The sequence below is a fragment of the Pollicipes pollicipes genome, unplaced genomic scaffold (assembly GCF_011947565.3).
Source record: "Pollicipes pollicipes isolate AB1234 unplaced genomic scaffold, Ppol_2.1 Scaffold_4002;HRSCAF=4701_pilon_pilon_pilon, whole genome shotgun sequence".
Taxonomy (NCBI): Eukaryota; Metazoa; Arthropoda; class Thecostraca; order Pollicipedomorpha; family Pollicipedidae; genus Pollicipes; species Pollicipes pollicipes.
The window spans coordinates 14,285,249-14,306,743 of record NW_023596420.1 but is presented as its reverse complement, the minus strand read 5'-3'; the positions used below and the strand labels follow the sequence as shown (position 1 = coordinate 14,306,743).

Below are 21,495 nucleotides of genomic sequence, written 5' to 3'. Positions count from 1 at the left end.
GGTGCGATAAGGGCCCCAATAAATGTCGTAAATTTTCAGCGAAGCTCGCTGCGACGGCGAAATAGTACACCCATTTGGGCTCACGGGGTGGGTTTTGGAGTCGTTAAAGGGCTTACAGCGCAGAGACATTACAGCAGCATTGGCGACTGACGGTGGCAAACTTAACGAAATTTGGCGTGGTAACGGGTGGGGTTTCCTTGAACTTTTGGACTGCACTTCAACGCTCCAGCGCGTTGGGAATCTGGACAGCAAGATTTGAAAATTGGACAATCGCCGATTTTGCCTTACTAAGCATACGTAAGATCGCCTGCTCAGCACAGAAGGCACCAAATGATGTATCAGTATCACTTGTTTTTGCTCCTCTGCTGTGCCCCGTAAGCCTGGACTCATGCTTAAGTGATTCGAAATCTGTAAGCACCATATCAGCGTTTATCTCAGGTTTAATATAATGCTATATCCATGGGTTTATAATTAATTCTTGAAACAGATAAAAGGGCTTTCAGCATTTAAAACAGCCTCCTCCCAGCATGTAAACGCGTATAAAAAGGATGAGTGTAGGATGGATGTCACCCACCAATTTACGTCAACGTTGCAAACGATTCAATCGATGCTGCTGCGCGAAAATTGCCATACTGATGAAGTATGTTTTCCTGACCCAACCCCGTCCCTGGTAGTCAGCACATCATACCCTGCTCCTGCCAAGCATAGTGACAGCCAGAGATCAGGTCGGCCAGGAAATCCTATGAATGGTGTTGAATGCATCCCGCAATAATGCCAACACAACTCGTCATAGAAGCTTCGCCGCTTCGCGAAGGAATCCAGCGAACGCTTGCCTGTTTTATTTACGCCTGCATCAGTTTTAACGAACGTTTCTTTCCACTTCCCGGGGCAAAAATAGTAATTGACACCTGTGCATTGGTTGTGTGCCGCCCATGCCTAGGTAACTTCTCTATCACACCTTGCACATTATATTTAAATTTATGCGTTCAATCCCCCTCCAAGGGGCGATGTTTCCACCGTATCAATCCAACTCCTCGCTCTGAGACTCCGATACACCACACATGCCGATATGTTATTGATATTCTGAAAACATTACACCTCCAGGGGGTACACTTCAGTGGCATGATGCCCATATGGATATACCAGACGTCGAATAAAGAACCTTACAAACTTTGAAAAAACGGGTTACTCTGTCGAGCACGGCCGGCTCCTAACAGTCATCGTATTTTCTGCCACAGACAGTGGCACAACCAAAAGAGGTGGGGGTCATCAACCTTTAGCCCCCCCCCCGTTTGAGCGCAGTTTTTTCACCACAACAATACTGAATATAATTTCGGAATCTGGTGATCATAAAGGCTATCTTGGCTTTAAATCTCGTAGAAACTACCATGGGCAGTGACATGCAGAGCCAAACAGCCGTAACTTGGTAACAATATTGGGTGATAGCCGAGTGGATGGTACGTAGAAAGCTGAACCAATTGTTTAAGATATCAGGGGAAACTCACACCGAAAGCACATTGCTGTACTAAATGCTGTGCCCAATAGCATTTATGGGGCCTGTTAATTTGTTCGTTTTGCTTAGGCACTTAGGCAGGGTGGCTTGGGCTCATTTGTTAAAAATATCCCTCTCATTCGTCACAAATCATGGTGGTCACTACTGTCAGAAACACTACCAGCGCTTCTGGACGTAGATTGTCCGGAGATCCGAGGGAGGCCATGCGATCGTTATCGGATAACTCCGGTGACATATGGGGCAATGCGAGGATCACTATCTGCCCTATGCTCTTCGTGATTAGTGCAGTTCACTCTCCGGCACTGAAGTGGGACGGGGTGCTCTCGAGCTCCGCACCTACAGTAGCTTCCGGCACTGAGGCGGAGCGGGGTGCTCTCGAGCTCCGCACCTACAGTACCTCCGGCACTGAGGCGGGGCGCGGTGCTCTCGAGCTCCGTGCCTACAGCACCCTCCGGTACTGAGGCGGAACAGGGTGCTCTCGAGCTCCGCGCCGACAGTAACCACTGTTAGTATGCAAACGCATGCTCTGTGTACCATGTGTTAGATGTAGGCTTGAAGAGCATCAGACGCATCTCAGTTAATGAAACTGATTAAACTGCGTGGTAGACAGTGAAGGCGCACAGCATCTGTAAGATTGTTTATCTTCGTTGCATGTGATGGCGTAACAAAGCACGTTGTGCTATTTTGGCATCCCTGAAAACTAGCTGCACTATTTGCGGGGAAATCACTACATGCAAATTTATTTAAATATCTTTACAATTAATTTATTAATGTTTATAAGTTTATTTACAAAAGTCATTCGATGCAAATCATAACTTGCCATTTCTCAGAAATCTTTGAACGCAGAATACAGATTAATCGTCGAAAGTTAAGCTTAATGAGAATGGCAGCAACACCAAAGGCCAGAGTGAATGCTCCAAATGGATAATTTTAGCATCCTGCGGAAACCTAGCGCGTGTCATCGCTGAACAGATGGCTTCGCATTCAGCGTCGCAGGGCGGTGCCCGGGAGAAACGCTTGCCAGCGCCGCAATGCGTTCACACGCCACAACATCCCCAGGCCAGAATGGTGCAAGAACACCAACAGGCTATCACCACATGGCAGGCATGACACATGGGGTGATACGACGCCTCGTCCTGACAGCCCACACCGCTGCCGCCAACTCTGGTGCTGCTTTTGCGCTTGCTCCGCAATGGAGCGAGCAAGGCAGGGGCGGATCCAGGATTTCGTCAAGAGAGAGGCCATACTTCTTTGTCGCGCCCCCTGAAACTTGGTGCCAGCCACTCGACACACACACACACGTAAAAGTCCCTGAATATCGGCCACCTTATTTTCAGATTTTTGTTTTTCATCGGTTAAACGCCCTCCGTGGAAATGGTCCGCCGGATTTGCTCCACTTTACTTCTGGAGGCCAGTTATATGTGTTTTTCGTATGGTTGCCTTTAAAATTTAGGGCCGTTTGTGGCGCCATTGAGGTTTGCTGCGCCTTAAAAGTAGAGGTTCTGCGGACCCTAAATGAGAATTTTGGCGCTCTTCACTACGAGATTTTGGTACCCCTTCGGCCAAGGGGAGTGGAGAATGGTCTCATGGCCTCTCCCTCCGAATCCGCCACTGGAGTGAGGGCCATCAACGCATGCACGCGCCGATGACCACGATACATTCATGCAGCGAGACCCTGTGACGTCGCAATGAGCGGACGGCCAATCAGAGTCGGCGGTTGGGGCTGAGTGACGTCAACCCAGCCTCACCTGTCTGCGTGGATGTGTCGTAGAACACATTGGCGGCCTCCACGGTCATCGTGGCCACTGTACCGTCCAGGATCTGGGTGGCCGAGTCTCGGCGGCCGCGCGAGCGCGTCAGCTCGTCCAGCAGCGTTGACTGGCGACGGAAGTTGCGGCAGCGCAGGATGTCCTCGGTGGTGGACTGACGGCGGAAGCCCTGCCACCAGAACATCGTCTAAAGCGGCGCAGCGCTGACGGCGCTGGCCGACCGGCGCCGCTCACAGCCAGATGGCACGGCACTGGGCTGAGGTGGCGCGGCGCTGACGGCACTGGCCAACCGGCGCCGCTCACAGTTAAGTGGCACGGCACTGGGCTGAGGTGGCGCAGCGCTGACGGCGCTGGCCTACCGGCGCCGCCCACAGCCAGATGGCACGGCACTGGGCTGAGGTGGCGCGGCGCTGACGGCGCTGGCCGACCGGCGCCGCCCACAGCCAAGTGGCACGGCACTGGGCTGAGGTGGCGCGGCGCTGACGGCGCTGGCCTACCGGCGCCGCCCACAGCCAGATGGCACGGCACTGGGATATTGAATGCCGGCGCAGAATCACTGGAAGACTGTTGTTTCTCAAAGGGTGTGTTTTACATTTGTATGGGGATTTGAACTGAAACAGCCACCTTGAAGATCAATCGGCGCAGTTCACAGCCTCGCTCTTCTTAAGACCTAAACGCCTCTAATTTCTCAGCTACACCCCTGCGGAGATGTTCAGACTTTCAGGGAGTTTATTTCAAGGTCACCTTTCTTGATGACGTCATGACGCCATTCAAATTGTGCCGTTCATTTGTGTCATGCGGCAATCAAGGCCAAGACAATATAATTGTCGAGTCGTTCTTAGCTGACGTTCCTTAGCACGATTTCCAGGTATAACGGCCGTCAGCCGGCTCCAACCAATGTTGAACAAGGTACGATGACGCAATAAAAAGCAACCTATTAATGAGGATATGTACTAAACAGAGAAACTGTTCCGTCTAGAGCAGCCTTTTCCACTTCAAAGCATACCAATAGTTATATTCAAACTTATTTCAGCACATATCATGCTCGTTTCAATATATTCAAATGTGGAACACCAACTTTAACGCCGTCGACCGCATCCACGCCACGCGAGCAAAATACACAAACAATGGCATGGCGGCATTGAACTCGACGTGCTGCCCACTGCCTGAATATTTGAAGATTTAGTTGATACCTTTCACTGAGAATGTCAGTCTTACACTGAAAGAGAGCGGAAGTGCGACTGATGCGTCGAATTCTCTCCGATGAACTTTTTAGGAACTAATGAGCTAAGCCATCCTATTTAAACCGAAAATTTGCTGGATGTCAATGGGAGAGCGCTACATTTAAAGGACATCACATAAACTCTGCAACAAACGCGAGATTATCTACCACGTGAAACTAGCAAGTGCAACTACGCCACGAAGTATGTCAATGGGTTAACAATTTTATTCAAATTTTTCGTCTAATAACGATGTTCAACGTAGCGAACTACAGCATCTCTGTGCAAGCATAACTGCCACCACCAGCGCCCTACCCGGTGTCCAATTATGAAGGAAATGTTTGAAACGCGCTGACCGACTCATAGCAGTGTGTAGCGGCTAAGGTTTGGCATCACTGACAACTGAAACACCTCAGTCTCTGGCAGCATGCACAGAATGCCACTACAATATCGGGTAGAACTAAATAAATCTCAGGTGCAGTTGACACATAAGGTATTTTATTGGAATGGGCTCTCATTACACGGATTACATAACCCCGCACCCGATGCATTACAAAATACATGTTATATATATACATGTTATATATATATATATATATGCATGTTATATATATATATATATATATATATATATATATATATACACATCTCTCTCCCCTCTCTCTCTCTCTCTCATCTCTCTCTCTCATCTTCTCTCCTCTCTCTCTCTCTCCTCCTCTCGCCCTATATCTCCTCTCCTCTCTCGTTCTCCTCTCCTCTCTCTCTATATCTATCTCTCTCCTTCTCTCTCTCTCTCTCTCCTCTCTTCTCTTCTCTCTACTCTTCTCTCTTCTCTCTCTCTCTCTCTCTCTCTCTCTCTCTCTCTCTCTCTCTCTCTCTCTCTCTCTCTCTTTCTATATATTATATATATATATATATATATATATATATATATATATATATATGTGTGTGGTGTGTTGTGGTGGTGGGTGTGTGTGTGTGTGTGTGTGTGTGTGTGTGTGTGTGTGTGTGTGTGTGTGGGTGTGTGTGTGTGTGTGTGTGTGTGTGTGTGTGTGTGGTTGTGTGTGTGTGTGTGTGTGTTATCACCTCCGTGACTGCGCTGCTATTTGCAACAATCGGCAGGAAATGTAGCGGTGGAGCCGTGTGGTGAAATTAGTGACGTATTCATATCGAGCTGAAACATGACCAATAATGATGCAATTTCGCGCAAAGGCAGTTATCACCAAGGTTATCATGAGCTTGAAGTACGTTGACAGATGCTGCCCTTCGGGATCAAGTTCAAAGGTCAAGGGCCGATAACGCCATGGTACCCTAAATAACAAATCAAAGAGACGACAACCAGTCTAAACAAATGGACTTAATCATTTTCTACGATAAGAGAGATATTGGGTAAGTAGCCAGAGCGTTTCGCCCTCACCCACGTTTCGGCAATTCTACAGGATGGATGACCCTGATCGGAACGACGTGGATCTTTATAACTTATACGGAGATTTTGATCGTAAGTTCTTCAAACTTGAAAATACTGAGGCAAGCATCAGATATGATGAAACGAGCTCACTTATAACTATTAGCATACTTTTAAGTACAAAATACTGTTCTAGACAACACAACTCGCTGTTTAGTATGTATGGTTCTCAATAGGTCATTGCTTTATTTCGTTATGGAACCTTGAACAATATTGACAGAGAGCCCATTGACGACCGTAACATCTAGACATTATGCGTACGAACGCCAGATGTGAACAACTCGGTATAACATTTGTTTCTCGGCCTTAATCGCCGCATGACTTATGGAGCGCCAGGGTTTGAATGATATTATTATGACGTCATGAATGCTAAGCCGACCTCGAAATACTGCCTCATTTTCGCAACCGTGTGGCTCAGAAACCGGAGGGGTTCAGGTCTCAAGAAGGGCAGGGCCGCGAACTGCACCAAAAGGTCTTCAAGTTGGCCATTTCAATTAGAACCCCCACATAAATGTGGAACACTCCCTTTAAGCCAGTCCGCTGTGGACAAGTTGGGGAACTGAGCGTTGCTGTACATGGTAAGTGCCGATGTAGTCACATCGGGCCACAACGCGGCCGTAACAAAGTTAGCATGTATCGTTCCGGGCAATTGCTAGACCTCTGACGCACCGGTAGGAGCGAGCGTGCGTCCAGCGCCTCGGCTTCCATCTAACAGACGCCCGCCCCAGACAATGGCTGAATATTGCAGACGGCAGCACCCATTCCGAGCAAAATGTCCACACATCGCCTGTCCGGGTAACGGCGTGCCGTGACGCCGGCCATTGATCGCGACTCGACCGCCGGCCGCCAGCAGAGACGCACCTTGGCAATGAGGATCTCTTCGGTGGTAGACTGGCGCCGTACGGACGAGTTCGGTGACGGGTCTCGCGAGCTGCCCGTGCTGGAGCCCTCCGGTGACCTACCGGTCAGAGGTCACAGGTCAGCTCAGACGCTTGGCGCAGGCAGTGGCGCAGCCAAGGAGGGGGGGGGGGGGGCATGGCGCTTTAGCTTCTGTGCAATTGGATTCGTGTGCAGCTTTTCTTCACGACGCTACGGTACATCACCCCGGAATCTGGCGATCAGGAAAAATATTTTGGTTGTTATACCAAAATGTAGCATTATGCACCAATATATAGTAATAAATGTTAATAACCGAACTTAATGTAAATAAATAATATAACAGATACTTAAATGGGCTGTGACATGCAGAGCACCGCAGCCGATGGGCTCAACACCGATGGCTCATTGATAGGCTAGGTGCTGTAACGGTTAGCGTTGTTTGTAAAGTCTGTTGAGTCTGTTTGACTGTCCGCAGTGCGTCAATGGGGCTCGGTCCGCTTATACCATCCCCCCACCCCCCACCCATCCCGTCGACCTCACCTCCCGGCGCATGCTCGGCGCTGTAGCTAGTTGTTCTCTAGGATCACGTCCAGCGTCCTGGGGCCGTCGTCAACATCGTCGCTGTTACCGAATCATTTTCCTTTGATGCACTCAGTATCATTCGACGCCATAAGTCACAGTGTAAAACCAATGCACGGTAAGAAATTATGCTTTGCTAATTCGACGGCGGGATTCTTGCTGTTTATGTTTCGTGAATAGCGGCGCCGCGCCGAGGGGAGAAAAGCCATCAGGAAGTGTTTATTTGTGAGCACAGGAGCCTGTCCTCCCGGTCAGCTCCCGGCAAGGTCAGCCGTTACCTAACCCGCGGATGCCTCGGCTCACGTGCCACGGACTCGTGCCCTGCCGCCCGCGGCGCTGGCCGGCCAGCACGGGTGAAGTCGGACCGGGCTCCAGCATGGATACGAGCTCATCATCTTGTGCAAATCGCACTCTGGTTGTGTCCAAGTGGATACATTAGAAAAGGAAGAGATGCATCCGACTTGGACTCGCTCGCCTGTTTGGAAGTCATACACTTGGACTCAGATGCAACACACCAGAACTCAGACACGGACCCGGGCTCAAAAGATGCCAGAAAGCTGTGAATTAGGGTAAACGAAGGTTCGTATTCAAGCTTTCTCATGATTCAAATGCTGTAGGCAATCAAGCGTAAAATGTGGCTATAAGGTCGCGTTGGGTAGGGGATATCGGTGCGTTTCGGTTAGTTTCAGGACAAACCCACAGACACGCTTGGATTCCCCTCCCATCTCCCCTTGGGATTCCAGCATTTGATGTATGGATTGGTCTGCTAGGGAGTTCAAGGTGCAGAGCCCTATTTTACCTCCATGCGACTTGAGTAAGGACATATCTTAGCAACAACGGCGTCAGCAAGCAGCGATGTGCGAGTCACCTGAAAGCGTAAGCGCTTGTGTTCGCTGACTTCAGGCATGCCTACTCGATTCATTTATGTACATTCCATTGAAGATGGCTGGAAAATACTGAGACCTAACCTAGATATCAATGGAACTACTGTTTTACAGAAGTCATAAAAATTTGAAATGTGACCTGTTACAAACTCATAACACATCCTTAGAAAGGTTGAATACAATATGCACACTGATGCACGCTGCTTTGAAGTCGATAACCTCTATAACCTCAATCTTAACACACACCCGGTTGGCTGGTTGTGGTCAATTGGGGGGGGGGGGGGGGGCAATCTACCCACATCCCAAATACATTGAGATCTCGGAGCTAAGACGGCTAGAGATAAAAAATTTACAGAGTGGTTTGACCTATATGTAAACTCATTTGCGTTAAAATTGTATGTCCTTTGGTCATGACCTTAGGACCAAATGAGGTCAAACAAGGTCAAACTGCAGATTGCTGTCCGAACTGCCCCCAAACTTACCAATTGAATCGGCGTGAGCCTGATAAGATAAGCAAAAGGTAAATGGTAGATACTTTGAGAAAAAGTTAAATGGTGTTGATTTAAGGTTACCGACCTTTTTTAACCTTTAGAAGGTCAAGGTTACCACAAACTTACAAACCTACGCGATTACTCCTATTTTGCCCTTCGAATAAACGTCAGGAATTACGCTAGGCGATATGTTGCGAAAAACTAAACGTTGACCTTGGCCATCTTAGATCACTGCAATACTCGGACCTATAAAAGACCTCCGGAACATGTCTGTTGCGATCCCTGGCAGCAATTTATTCGAATTGAGTACAAGAAATGATGAGTGCTGTGAAAGTGCCGTTGTGGTCACATCAATGTAGTGTATGCAACGAAGTTTGCAGCCTTCGATGTCGCAATTGAATTGATGCGCTCCATTGGTGTACTTAAGCTTGTCGGGTTTGTGTGGGCCGTTTCTCATAAGAAAGTACGATATTTTCTGATTACAATAGTAAATGACGATGTCTATTTTGTGGCTGTCTTTTCCTGTTACATGTCGAAAGATAATTTCTCGTAAAGCTTTTTCGTCTTGTTTGTGGGCAGATGTCATTTGATTTTGATAATACAGTTTGACGTTTGGTTGGATGTCTTGTCTTGGCGTGCTGTTAAAGTGTCTTGCCATACGTCGTTGTATTTCATTTTCAACGTCAGAGTTTGAAAAACCGGTGTTCACCAAAACCTGTCTGATTCTTATGAACTCTGAATGTACTCCTGTCCAATTAGAGCAGTGCTTAAATGCACGTCTAATGAAGGACCTTGTGACGCTAATTTTGTAGCGCCGAGGACACCCACTGTCAGCATTTAAGCACGGTCCGTTGTTAGTATCTTCGGTATGCAGTCGTTTTGAATCGTTGTTCTTGTCCATCAACAGTCACGTCGAGAGAGGGTTAGTATATATCGTACACTTAGCTCTGTTGTGAATTTTAAGCCAGACTGCTCTTCAAAGGTGTTTTTGAGACGTCCGAATTGGTCAATGTCCCTAACTTCCACAAAGATATCGTCTACGTAGGGGCAGCAAATGTCCGGTCTTATGTCGTCATTTTGTAGTGTGATGGCTTCTACGTGTACCAGTACCAACCAGTACTAAGATTGTCTAACCAGCCTGATACGTCAACAATTTCACACCGGATTACAGTTCGGAAAATACCAATAAGTTAGCATAAGTCATAAAAATAGGATGACCTTATTTTACCTGAACTTAATAAGTATTTCCAATTACACACACACACCATATATATATATATATATATATATATATATATATATATATATATATTCATATATAGCAAAGAAAAAAGACATAAATAACTCAGAAGCAAGCATGTAGTTTGAACCTACTAAGTGCAATGCAGCAAACAATACCATGCCTGTGACCCGTTACTAACCAACTCTCTCAGATCTCAGCTATAAGAATAGCATATTCTGTCTGGCATCTATGACCAAAACATTTAGATAGCGTGCGGTGTGGGCTTGACTACACTTAACCTGACATCTAGCAATCTTTACCTGCCAGATGCAAGCCAGGTGCATTCACTTGGAGGTAATATCATCACCGTTTCCCAGTACTAACCATACCGTCGGCAACAAAATAAGATATGGCAGCAATTTCACATCGGATTGCAGTTCTTGAAATAGCAATAAGCTGGCATAAGTCATAAAAATAGTACGACCTAATCTATTTGCCTGAACTTAATAAGTATCGCCAATTTCAGTTGCATTTCTAAAAAAACTTACAAACAATCCCAGTAAAAATACACGTCACACGACCCACGTCTTCCAGTCAGCAACGAACTAAACTGAGCTGAACTGAACTCTGAACACCTGAACAAGACATAGTTCAACCTAAGTGTTTCCAACAGGGTATGCTATCAGGACACTATGATGGGTTTGGAATGAAAACAGGTTTCCGCGCGGGGTAGAAATTAGTGATGTCCGCCACATTAACGGCATTCCAGGACGACTTAAGTTGGAAACAAAATTATCACGAGCTGTGTGTTGCGTGGAAATAGTTGTTGATGACATACCTGGGAATTTGTGTGCGCCATACAATGCGCATGTGAAACAAGACGACATTGGTGTTTACTTCATATAACCTCAGCAAAAGCACGCTTAGAGCAGTTCCAGTAGTAGTGAATGAGGGATCAGGTATGAATGAGTATATTGTTGTGACGGTTGACGATGGAAAACAGGACCATTCCCTTGATTTTACAGGTAGAAGACCATCCTTCGCTGATTTCAGATCAGAGTGTAGGAACGTACAACATCTGTACTGTGCATTATCCTCTGGTTCCTAACTGAAATTTGGCAAGCTTTAATTCAGGATGAAAAATGTTGTGTTTGCTAATTAGAAATGGCAATCACAAACTTTGTGCTAATTTTGAAAGCAGCTTTATAACTATGCTCTGTTTATCGTAAGAAAGACCGGAATTAAAGTGCTGCCAACGATTTTGCACGGTTTTTTGCGCGTGGGTCATTATTCGAGTGTGCTGTAGCCCAAAAATTACCGGCATCATGACCGGCATCACTTTCGTGTTGCGGTAATATTTTACGCAGTGAAAAGTTTTTATATTGTTTTACTCGTATATTTCATTGTCTTTTTATATCTTTTATATGTTTTAGTACCTACTTACCAATGAGTGAAAAATCTAATCTAGCGTCTGGAAGGATTCTTGGGGCACAAAGTAGGGAACTTGTTTATAATGTGTATCAACATTTTGTCGAAGACCGGGACATGAAGTTGAAGGCGGGAGACGACGACGCCGTCCGGGAGAGTCCATTATTAAGAACAGCAGCTGTAACGGGCATTGGGAAGACTACAGCCTACCGCATACAACGTGAAGCCCAGAATGGTGGCAGACTGAAGTCGCCAAGCCGATCCCGACCAGCTGCAGCAAGACCAAAGGTGGATCTAGATCCGTTCGATTTTTGCGCGATGAGGAGAATGGTACACCAAATGTACATCGACGGAAAACATGTTACTCTGGACACCATCACGGATGCTCTTCACGAACAACTCGGCGTCACCATGTCTAGATCTACCGCAAGAAAACACCTACTCGTGAACGGATTTAGGTACCGAAGGATCGACAAGCGCAAGATCCTGATCGAAGAACCTCACATTGCAGCAACGAGATGCCAGTTCTTGCGGGAGATGAGGAGGCTGTGTAGAGAAGTTCCCGATAGCAAAATCGTTTATACTGACGAGACAAGGTATAATCAGTACGATATGGAAGACTTGTCGTGGCTGGACGGTAGTCAAATCAACGGACGGAAGAACGCCATTGGAAAAGGAAAACGTGTTATCATAGTCCATGCCGGCCCTTCAGAAGGATTTATACCGGGCGCACTTCTCCACCTCAGGACCGATGGCCAGAACGCCGACTTCCATACGTCGATGAACGCCGACTGCTACGACAAGTGGTTCACCGAGTGTCTGCTTCCGAACGTGCCAGAGCACTCTGTGATCATCATAGATAATGCCCCATATCATTCCCGTTTGTGCCAAAAAGTGCCAGCTTCTAGCTGGCGTAAAGCGGAAATCCAGGAGTGGTTGCAGCAGACAGGTGTGACCATCGACGAAGACATGCGGAAGGTTGAGCTCCTGGAGCTAGTCAAGTCCCAGAACCGGAAGAAGGAATATTTTCTGGCCAACCTTGCTAGAGATCATGGTCATCGGATCGTTCGCCTGCCGACGTATCACTGCGACTTGAACCCGATAGAGTTAGTGTGGGCACAGATGAGGCGCGTGATAAGACGGGGGAACTTGACGGGGCGGATGGAGGAGGTGGAACGGCTGGTGGGGGCAGGTGTCGCAGCTGTCTCTCCAGAGGACTGGAGTAACTGCTGTGAGCACGTCAAAAGGCTGGAGCAGCAGTACTAGACGAATGACGGGCTGCTAGAAGATCTCCCACCGGTTGTCGTAACAACCGATGATAGCAGCGACTCCGGCACCGACTCCGGCAGCGACAACGATGAATGAGAACAGTATGACAGATCGATCATGAGAAGTGTCTCCGTTTCGTTCTTTTCAACTGACTTCGTAGCGTTTACGTGGATGTGGCATGTAGTTACGTGTGGGGTGTTTGAGCTGGATGTATTGTACATATATCTGCAACTGAATGTTCAGCGTTTTGTTGAATACCTTTAATAAAACTGAGTGAATTAATTTTCTGTGTTTGGGATTTTCCCCATGTTATTCATGAAACAGCACCAGTTTGGAGCAATTACCGAATGAAAGTATAACAAAACTTGCTTCAAAGGTAGGCAATGAATTTAGAACGTAAAAATAATTGCCAACGAAAATAACCCCGGTGCTAAATATATATATATATATATATATATATATATATATATATATTTCGACCAACCATATGAACATGAAGTTGCTGCAAGCAATGTAAACATCCAAAACTGCTATTGCTTCTAGAGATCCGCAGTGCTGTCCTGCAGGCATTCCGACCAATTTTGTTGAGTTTGAAAAAAATTTCAGCGTGATGCTCGTGATGAACTGATTGTCCAGCTTTAATTCCGTTCTTTCTTACAATAAACAGAGGATAATGCTAAATGTTTTTAACACCTTAAAATGTTTTCTGTGGATCTATATTTTGTATGGGGTGAGCTGTGTTTCCACATGTTGCCATTTTCATTGGAGCCATATGGCTCACTGACACAGCATTGTTAATAATGACTGACTCACGATTCAGCTAATGAAATTTACGAAGAACGTCATTCGGCTCATGACTCAAAGCGATATTTTGCTAGTGAATCGATTCAGCTTACGACTCATCCCAAAACGACCGATTCATGAGCCGAGCTATGATTCAGCTTGAGTCAAACACGTCTGCTGACAGCCACGACCTGACTTTGACTTGCCATAAGTCAGTGATCTTACAAAGTACGTCTAGCATTTCATGCCAAAGCAGGCGCGCAGCCAAAACTTTGGTTGGCAAGGGGGAGGGGTAAAGGTTGACAAAGGGCCTCTGATTTTGAAAAGGCCCCCAAAATCGACGGATATGGCCTATTTGTTAATAGAAGCATCTTTTTCCTTGATTTTTTTCCGTTTTTCCACCTATAACTGGAATAGAAGCCAGACGCTTGCGCGACATAAATTATGACTGAATTATACAGTCAATGAACTGAATAAATCATGCGTTGAACGATGACATGACGTCGCCGGCATTCTCCATTTTACAATGGTCCAAGGGATTCTTTCTTAACCGATAGAACTTAGAAGCTTCGAAAAAAATATTATCTGGGTTCAACCGAAATATTAGGGACCCTGCGAATGTAGCTTGTAGATCGAAATAGGTCAACAATACGTATAAGCTTGGCCAGGTCACGTTTGTCTGGAAATGTTCAACATTCAGTCAGAATCGATTCGAGGTATCGATTTTGTACGTAGTTTTTGACATGCGCGCTAGTAAATCTTGGCAACAAAAACCTCTTCGCCAGGCGTTGCAGTCTCTGTGGGCCTCGCAGCGTTGGTCCTCTGACTTATACTAAGCCGTGGGCAACGGGTGGACAAAACGGTGATGCATCTGAAAGAAGTACCTTGACCGCTGTAGGACATCAATCGTATATGCGGAAAGTAGTCCGGGCGAAACATTCACCGGTGCGATTTTCGGATTGCTGTTAAGAACGGATTGGCATTTACAACGGCGCAGCATGGTGCTGGCTGGAATCTGGTGGGGGCACTGGAAGGGTGAAGGTAGAATCACAATTTCTCGTGTTCCTGTAGCTGTTAATCTATCCAGAGAGCAATCTCAAAGTTCTAAAAAAAGCGCAGGCTTGTCTTTGAGGGGAACGAATCGATTTTGAAACACATTCGAAACCGTTATTTCACGACTGTTGTTTTTGCGCAGGGCGCGGGGCATTACTCGCAGTGGCCAACGCCGTTCGGTTTTGCGGAGTCTGCGGCCCAGACCATCGCTTTCCTTGATGCCGAGATTTCGGGCGCGCAGGGTGAAATCGTTTTACGTAATTAGATCCACTAACTGATTCTGTAAAACAGGGTGTGCGTTCCGGGGTAAAAATGTAATGCCCTTGTTCGTTTTTGAGCTAATTTCGAGTCGCTCTATTTAACACATATGAGACCCCTCATTTCTTTCCGGGTGAGGGTGTCTCATAAGGACATTACGGGGCATATTAATGTTCCTGGTCAGCAGCTGAAGGGCCGTTGCACATTCCACCGCGGAGTGTCTTCCGGCTGTCATTCTGGCGACATGGGGCGGGGTCCCCTGGCCGATACGGAGGCTATTAGTGGAATGCTCATATCACATTGGCCTTCTCCCTAACATGGCAGGCCTTGTGACCCGCGCAGTTGGCCCCGGATCAACGCAGGAATCCCCATTCACGCAACCACGCAAGAGCCCATATTGACGTATCGGTCAGGAACCTGGTGCCCTGTAAGGCACCAGGCCCCTGACCGATACAGGAGCTCTTCATTTTTGTAGGGGCCCCCGACCAATGCAAATCGCGGGCCCGGCCCTGTTCCTGTTTGGAAAATGGGCCCAAAGAGGTCAAACCGACACGGGAGCCGACTGTTCGGTGCTGGTGATCTCTGGACAAAATATAGAAACGCTCTGTCTCAGGGGTCCCCAGTCGGTACAATAGTCCCTCTAACCTACATTTGAGGTCACAGCCCTGGGCGGGGGTCCCTACTGTGACCTACGGCCAACCCTTCGGGCCCTTCAGCATTCCAATCGGGTCCATGATCTTTGGCCCTGAGGGGCCCTTCGGCCCGTCTTCGCACCCTGGGGACCTTTGGCCCTTAAGCAAAGCCCGTGACCGAATCGAGGCCATTAACTGACACATGACCCCCTTGTTGGACACTGTGGACCCCCTCCCCGACACGCGGGTCTCAGCCACTGTTTCAGGACCCACACCAGTGCAAGTCCAGTGTAGAGTCCAGACCAGTTTCCAGACCAGTCCAGTCCAGATCAGTTTCCAGACCAGTGTAAGTCGTGTTCCCAGCCTTGCTCCTGCTTGGGAAATGGGCCCGAAGGGTTCAGACTGATAGGGAGCCAACTATTCAGTGTTTGTAATCTCTGGCCGACCGAGATACCTGCATTGCCAAAAAGCCCGTGCCTGCGCTACTGTATCAAAGGATCCGATATCTAATGACCTCCAGGTTTTCAGAGCTTGGCGCGCCTGTGCCGTGCTGCTCGGAAATCGTTCTGGAAAAACCTTCGTGGGGGGATAGGGGGCGGGGAGGTCAAACTGACCCCAACCCGAGCGCGTGTTAAAACGTTTGAGAGAAGATAGAGGTTACCACTTTGACACCAAAGTTCGGAGCCCTGAGAGCCAGCTGATGTTGAAACAGCATCCACTGTAACATCGTCTCAGTTAAGCCCTCGCCCTGATTCGCCTTTTTCATGCCGCGAACTGATGGGTGGGCGGAGGAGGGAGGAAGGGGGGCAATGCTATCCCACTAGCGTTCCAAGGTAACAACGATAGAACTTAGTGAAAAACGCCAATAGATCTATCTCAACGTGATCTCGTGGTTGGTACTAGATTGTATATTTAGGTCAATACGTGAACCTATTATGAAAGATTAAAGACCAAATCTTCCAGAAAATAACACTTTTCCAGACTTGCAGCATCATGCATACGGGCACATGACTCGTGACGACGCGAAACCTAAACAGACGTGTTTCTTGTTCAATTCAAAGAGCGGTGGTGTATCATCCGTGTTTTTTAGTAATGTTCATGACAAATTGCGTCCTTAATATGACAATGCCAGCGCGCGTTCCGAGGCATCATCGGCTGCCGGCCGCCGCCCGCGCCGCCAGTGGATCACCGCGCAATGTCCTAAAAAACCACCGCTGCTCCGAACCAAGAATAGCTGAGAACACGTTCTGGTGTCAAAACACGGTCAATGGCTACCCCATAGAGTACTGAAAGTTTGGGCACGAGTTCACGGAATGCTGGAGAGGTATCCTCAAAAACCTCACGGCAGTCACATAGACCCCGCCATCAGGGCGAGGGCTAAAATGGGTCTCAACCGGAAGGAGACTTGGGTCTCTACCATTTCATCTTCTCGGAAAGAGCTGTTGTGGCCTAGGATGTCCACGCTTGTGAGCCACGTTCTCTTGACAAAAATGCCCCTCCCAGCGTGACGCGATGTGCTTAGCAACCTCAAACGCTACGTAAAAAAGGTAAAAGAGTGGTCCTGCCGTGCTCCCAGATGGCCAGATATCATCGAAGTAGCTTTCAAGAGGTTGGAGTTTCGGAGAGAAGGTGCCTAGCACGAGCTTTCCTAAAAATGCCGTTCCAGAATATGGTATCACCACTGATGAGAACGTATGTGTGCTTTATAATCCTAAATGAGAGCTACCGACGGCTTTCTCCATGTACCACCCTCTACAGACACACCTCACAGACACCAACCTCTACCACCTGCTACGGACACACTCTACGGACATCACCCTCCATCACCTTTCACAGACACACTTTATTGATTACATGACAACTCTCTCCGCCCCCTGGTCTTTGGTCCGAATTTTCATTGCTGTGAATAGCATGGATTTCAGATTTGCTTCGCTTGTCAGCTACTAGCAAGCCGTGCATGGTCTGAGGACCACGGCATTACGTCGTTGTCCGCTCAAGAGAGTAGCTACCGTCGGCACACATGGACGCGTGAGACGGGTAACTTCGCTCAACAGTCCGGATGAATGACTCATCCAGTGAGCCCGCGTGGGGTGACCGCTGGTTGGGGAGGGTCGCACACCAAGCTTACGGCGGTGTAAGTGGCTCAGCGGTATGTGTCGCGTTAACGTTCTCATTTCTCTCTGTGGTAACGTCGAAATGCAAAAGCGACAGATGGCTATTGTTCTTGGTTTCCAAAAACTCGGCGGGAGGTCTCAAATCATTGACATGACTGGAAAGATCGCCGTGGGTGGGCCGACCTTGCTCCCAGATCGCCGGATATAATCCACATAGCTTTGAAAACCTCAGGGTCTCGGACGGGAAATGTCTAACGCAAGCTTTTTAAAACATGTCGTAAAAGCATTTGATAAACCACTTACAGGGATAACCTCATTGGATCTTGCGCCACAAAAAAACGGCAAAGAAACCATGTCAATTTGAAAATAGCGGCCCAAAATGCGATATTAAAAATAACTAAAAAGAAACAAAGCTCGAATAACATAACTTAAGGTAGCAATAAAACAGACACAAAAACAAGGTGCACCTTTTTTCCTAAGAATTGCCCCTGTCGATGCAACATGTTGTGTTCGTGCAGAGAACCGCCAAGTGTATTACCAAGGTCACGGTCGCAGAATGCCTCTCGCCACGGTAATATCCTCTCATAGCTTTTTGCGTGTCACTGATAGCTTTTGCCTGTCCAAGGAGTCTTGGTGAAAAAGGTTTTCACATAAAAGCCAGCAATTACATATGCGATGTTCAAGGAGGTGAACGTGCTATACACAGTTCGTAAATGAAATAAGCTTGAAGGCCAACATTACGCAATGATAAATTTGTTTGCGCTTGCCGATGGGTTTTGGGACATTTTTACGTGTACCATCAGTAGTTTCGGTCGTCAATTGTTCCGGCATTATATCTGTGTTTTTCAACGAAGCACTTGTGTAACACAACACCTTCAAGTTGAGTTCATTACAACTGCCGCATCTCACTGCATCGATAATTTAAGGTGCTGCTGCGTACAACTGTTGCCATGTTGAGTGTTGGTCTCGCCACTAAAAAGTAGTGAACACACTGTACAAGGTTCATAAGCGTAACATTCTTCCTACATAGCAAAGAAGAGCCCAGCAACCTTTCCACCACCACAACCTGTGAAAAATGATCTCAAAAACAAAAAGCTAACGGAACCCAAAGGTTTACGGACAACCAGTCTCAAGAATATGGTAACTTGAGACGCTATAGCAATCACGAACTGGCACACTGCTTTTACGAGAATTAAGATTATGTTCTGTACAGTCTCTGTCATGTCTGGCGTTCTTGCACCAAAAGTCAGCGATCATGCATTATCGCCATGTCTGTATCACGCTATGTGGAAGCAACGTAGGTCCTTTCCATGTGTTAACGTCAATGCGTCTCGATATCAGGGTGCACAGTAAAGTGCGCTAGACATCTGGTCACATGAAAAAAACACCGGTTAAAAGAAATGACTTTCAAAGGAACTTAGTTCGCTACCCATTACTGGACAGTAAGGCAGCAAAATAAACGCGGCCTGGGCGTGCCTTTACTTCTGATGGGTGAAGTATGCGAATTAGATGCAGAGATTTTGTCGTTAATCATGTTTACTTGATAACATCAAGGTGCTAATTCAAAGCGAAAAATCCCATTAAATGTAGTGAATTTCGATGTAAAGGAGCACACTGCTGGGACTGTGTGAAACGAAAATATTGCTGATAGATTCGGTCGAAGCTGTTCGGCAGCATATCCCAGCTTTTCAGCTCCGCGCCGCTTATCGCCACGCAGCCGGCAGCCGGTCAACTATCCAACTGCCCACGGTCTAACTGTCACCAGTCCAACTGAACCCAGCGGCGGGTTCGACAACATAGCATCGGCAAAGCAACGTCTGCATTGCACGTTGTGGTAAACTCCCTGATAATTCTTACGTCGTTTAGCTACAAACGAAGCCAGGCAGAGTGGTGTGACTGACCTGCAGTGGCGAGGTTAGACTGATATGACTGACATGCAGTGACACGGTCAGAGTGATGTGACTGACCTGCAGTGACGCAGTCAGACTGATATGACTCACATGCAGTGACGCGGTCACAGTGATGTGACTGACCCGCAGTGACGCGGTCAGAGTAATTTGCTGACCTGTGTAGGCCGTGGTGGCTGCCGCGCCGACTACGGCCAGCCGGCTCCTCGTTCGACTGGCGGCGGCTCTTGAGCCGGCGTGCCTGGTTCATCTCCTCCGCGGCGCTGTCGGGCGAGAGCGAGTCGCGCCGGCGACCGCGCGCCGCCGGGTCCGCATCGCCTGGATCAGGTGAGAGGAACGGCCGCGAGCCGCGCCTGCCGCGCGCCAGCGGCGAACTCTCGTCGAAGGCGGCCGCCTGGCGGCGCAGGCCCCCCTGCTTGGGCGACGGCTCGCGGCCGCGGTACGACGGCATCGGCTCGGGTGAGATGCAAGCGCGCGGGCGCGCGTCGCGGCCGCGCGCCAACGGTGTAATGGTCGGCAGCGAGGTGCGGTGCAGGATGGCGGCCGGCGCCGGCACGGTCGGGCTCTGGCGGCCTTCCGAGACATTGGCAGTGCTCAGTGTCACACCCTCCTCGGCCGGCTCGCGCGTCGCCTCGTCATCGCGCTGGCTGAGCAGCACCGCCTGGCGTGCTTCGATCAGCGCGCGCGGCTCGATGTACTTGCCGTCCGGCGAGACGGCTGGCTTTGAGTCGCGCCGGCCGGACGAGCTGGCCGACTGGCGGCGCGTGCGCAGCTCCTCGCGTTCTGTGTGCACCTGGATCTCGCGCCGCTTGCGCCACAGCTCCGTGACGCTGTCGCGGCCGGCCAGCAGCTTGGAAATGTCCGTCTTGAGGTCGGAACCGGAGTCCACGAGGCGACGCGACTTGAGCTGCGCCTCGGCCAGCGACTGGCGCCGGCTCGCCTTCACGCGCGGCGCGTCGCGCGTGTCCGAGTCGCGCCGGCCGAACGGCAGCGAGCGCGCGAAGTCGGCCAGCGTCTCGCGCCGGCTCAAGTCGCCGCGCTTGCGCTCGCCGCTGCGACTCCAGTCGCGGATGAGGTCGGTCAGCTGCGCCAGCGACGAGCGGCGGCGGCGGCGCGGCCGGCCCGGCGGCGACGGCGGCTCAAAGGTGGCGATCTGCGCCGACGAGTCGCGCCGACGGATCGGAATCGGCTGCGACGCCACGTACTCGTCGGCGCCGTTGCCGCCCTTCCACACCAGCCCCACCTGGTGGCTGAGGATCGGCAGGTTGCAGACGAAGCACAGCGCCGACATTGTGCTGTGGAAGCGAGAGGGGAGGCGTCAGTGAGGGGCGCTAGTAGGATCGCCGCGTCCGCGAGCCTTCTGTGACAGGGGCGCACGCATCATCACATGGATTCACATCACATGGGCACGAATGCACACCATCACATGTGTTCCTCCAAACACCATATGCTTGTCCAGATAGAGTTTGGCTGCGGTGCTGAGGTTGCTGGCGGGTTTGTTCGTCGTTCGTCGTTCGTGTTTCTGGAAAATGAGGCTTGCTACCTGCAGACGTGCGAGTGTTAGTGGTCACGAGCGACGTGACCTTTAGGAAAATCTTGACCTATTATTTGTCAAGGAGGTAAAAAATATTGCCGTGTTATGCGCCACTTTCATTTGCGTTGTCTGTTTTATACCTTGTAGCTTTTGCATGCACCATGACGTGGAACCTCAAAATACACCTTATGGAAGCCGCTGAACACATATGTATCTATTCCCATTATTCGTAGCGTCGTGGCGGTACGGTATAGGTCGTGATAAATACAGCGACGGCATGTAGCCACAAACGATGGGACGCATCCCATTTCACTCCGTAGTAGCAGCGTCATGACTCGTTGCCCTCGGGAGCTTACACGCGCCTTAGTATGACCATCCATGCGCATATTTGGTGGAGGTTTGATGGTATGTGGCGCTGCTGCACGCCCCACTTTCTCCAGCATCTAGCATCACCTCACGACACATCGTGCCAACACTGGGAGCAGTCGCTGATGT

General features: G+C 48.9%; 2 protein-coding genes across 2 annotated transcripts in view; both read right to left on the bottom strand.

Moving 5' to 3' along the window:
- The window catches only part of LOC119093570 (uncharacterized), a gene marked incomplete in the record, with an annotated part of 86,059 nt that extends 66,362 nt beyond the window's left edge, over positions 1–19,697 (bottom strand). Inside the window, 3 exon segments of the mRNA XM_037216538.1 lie at positions 3,262–3,451; positions 6,829–6,925; positions 19,625–19,697. Coding sequence (XP_037072433.1) covers positions 3,262–3,310 — 49 coding nt within the window.
- LOC119094130 (uncharacterized) lies at positions 3,513–20,757 on the bottom strand. The gene is made up of 4 exons (XM_037217205.1): positions 20,626–20,757; positions 19,670–20,391; positions 6,829–6,925; positions 3,513–3,563 (listed from the first exon to the last, which is right to left on the bottom strand). Exons 1-4 carry the CDS (start codon positions 20,755–20,757, stop codon positions 3,513–3,515), a joined length of 1,002 nt encoding a protein of 333 aa, XP_037073100.1.
- Positions 20,758–21,495: the final 738 nt, after the last annotated feature.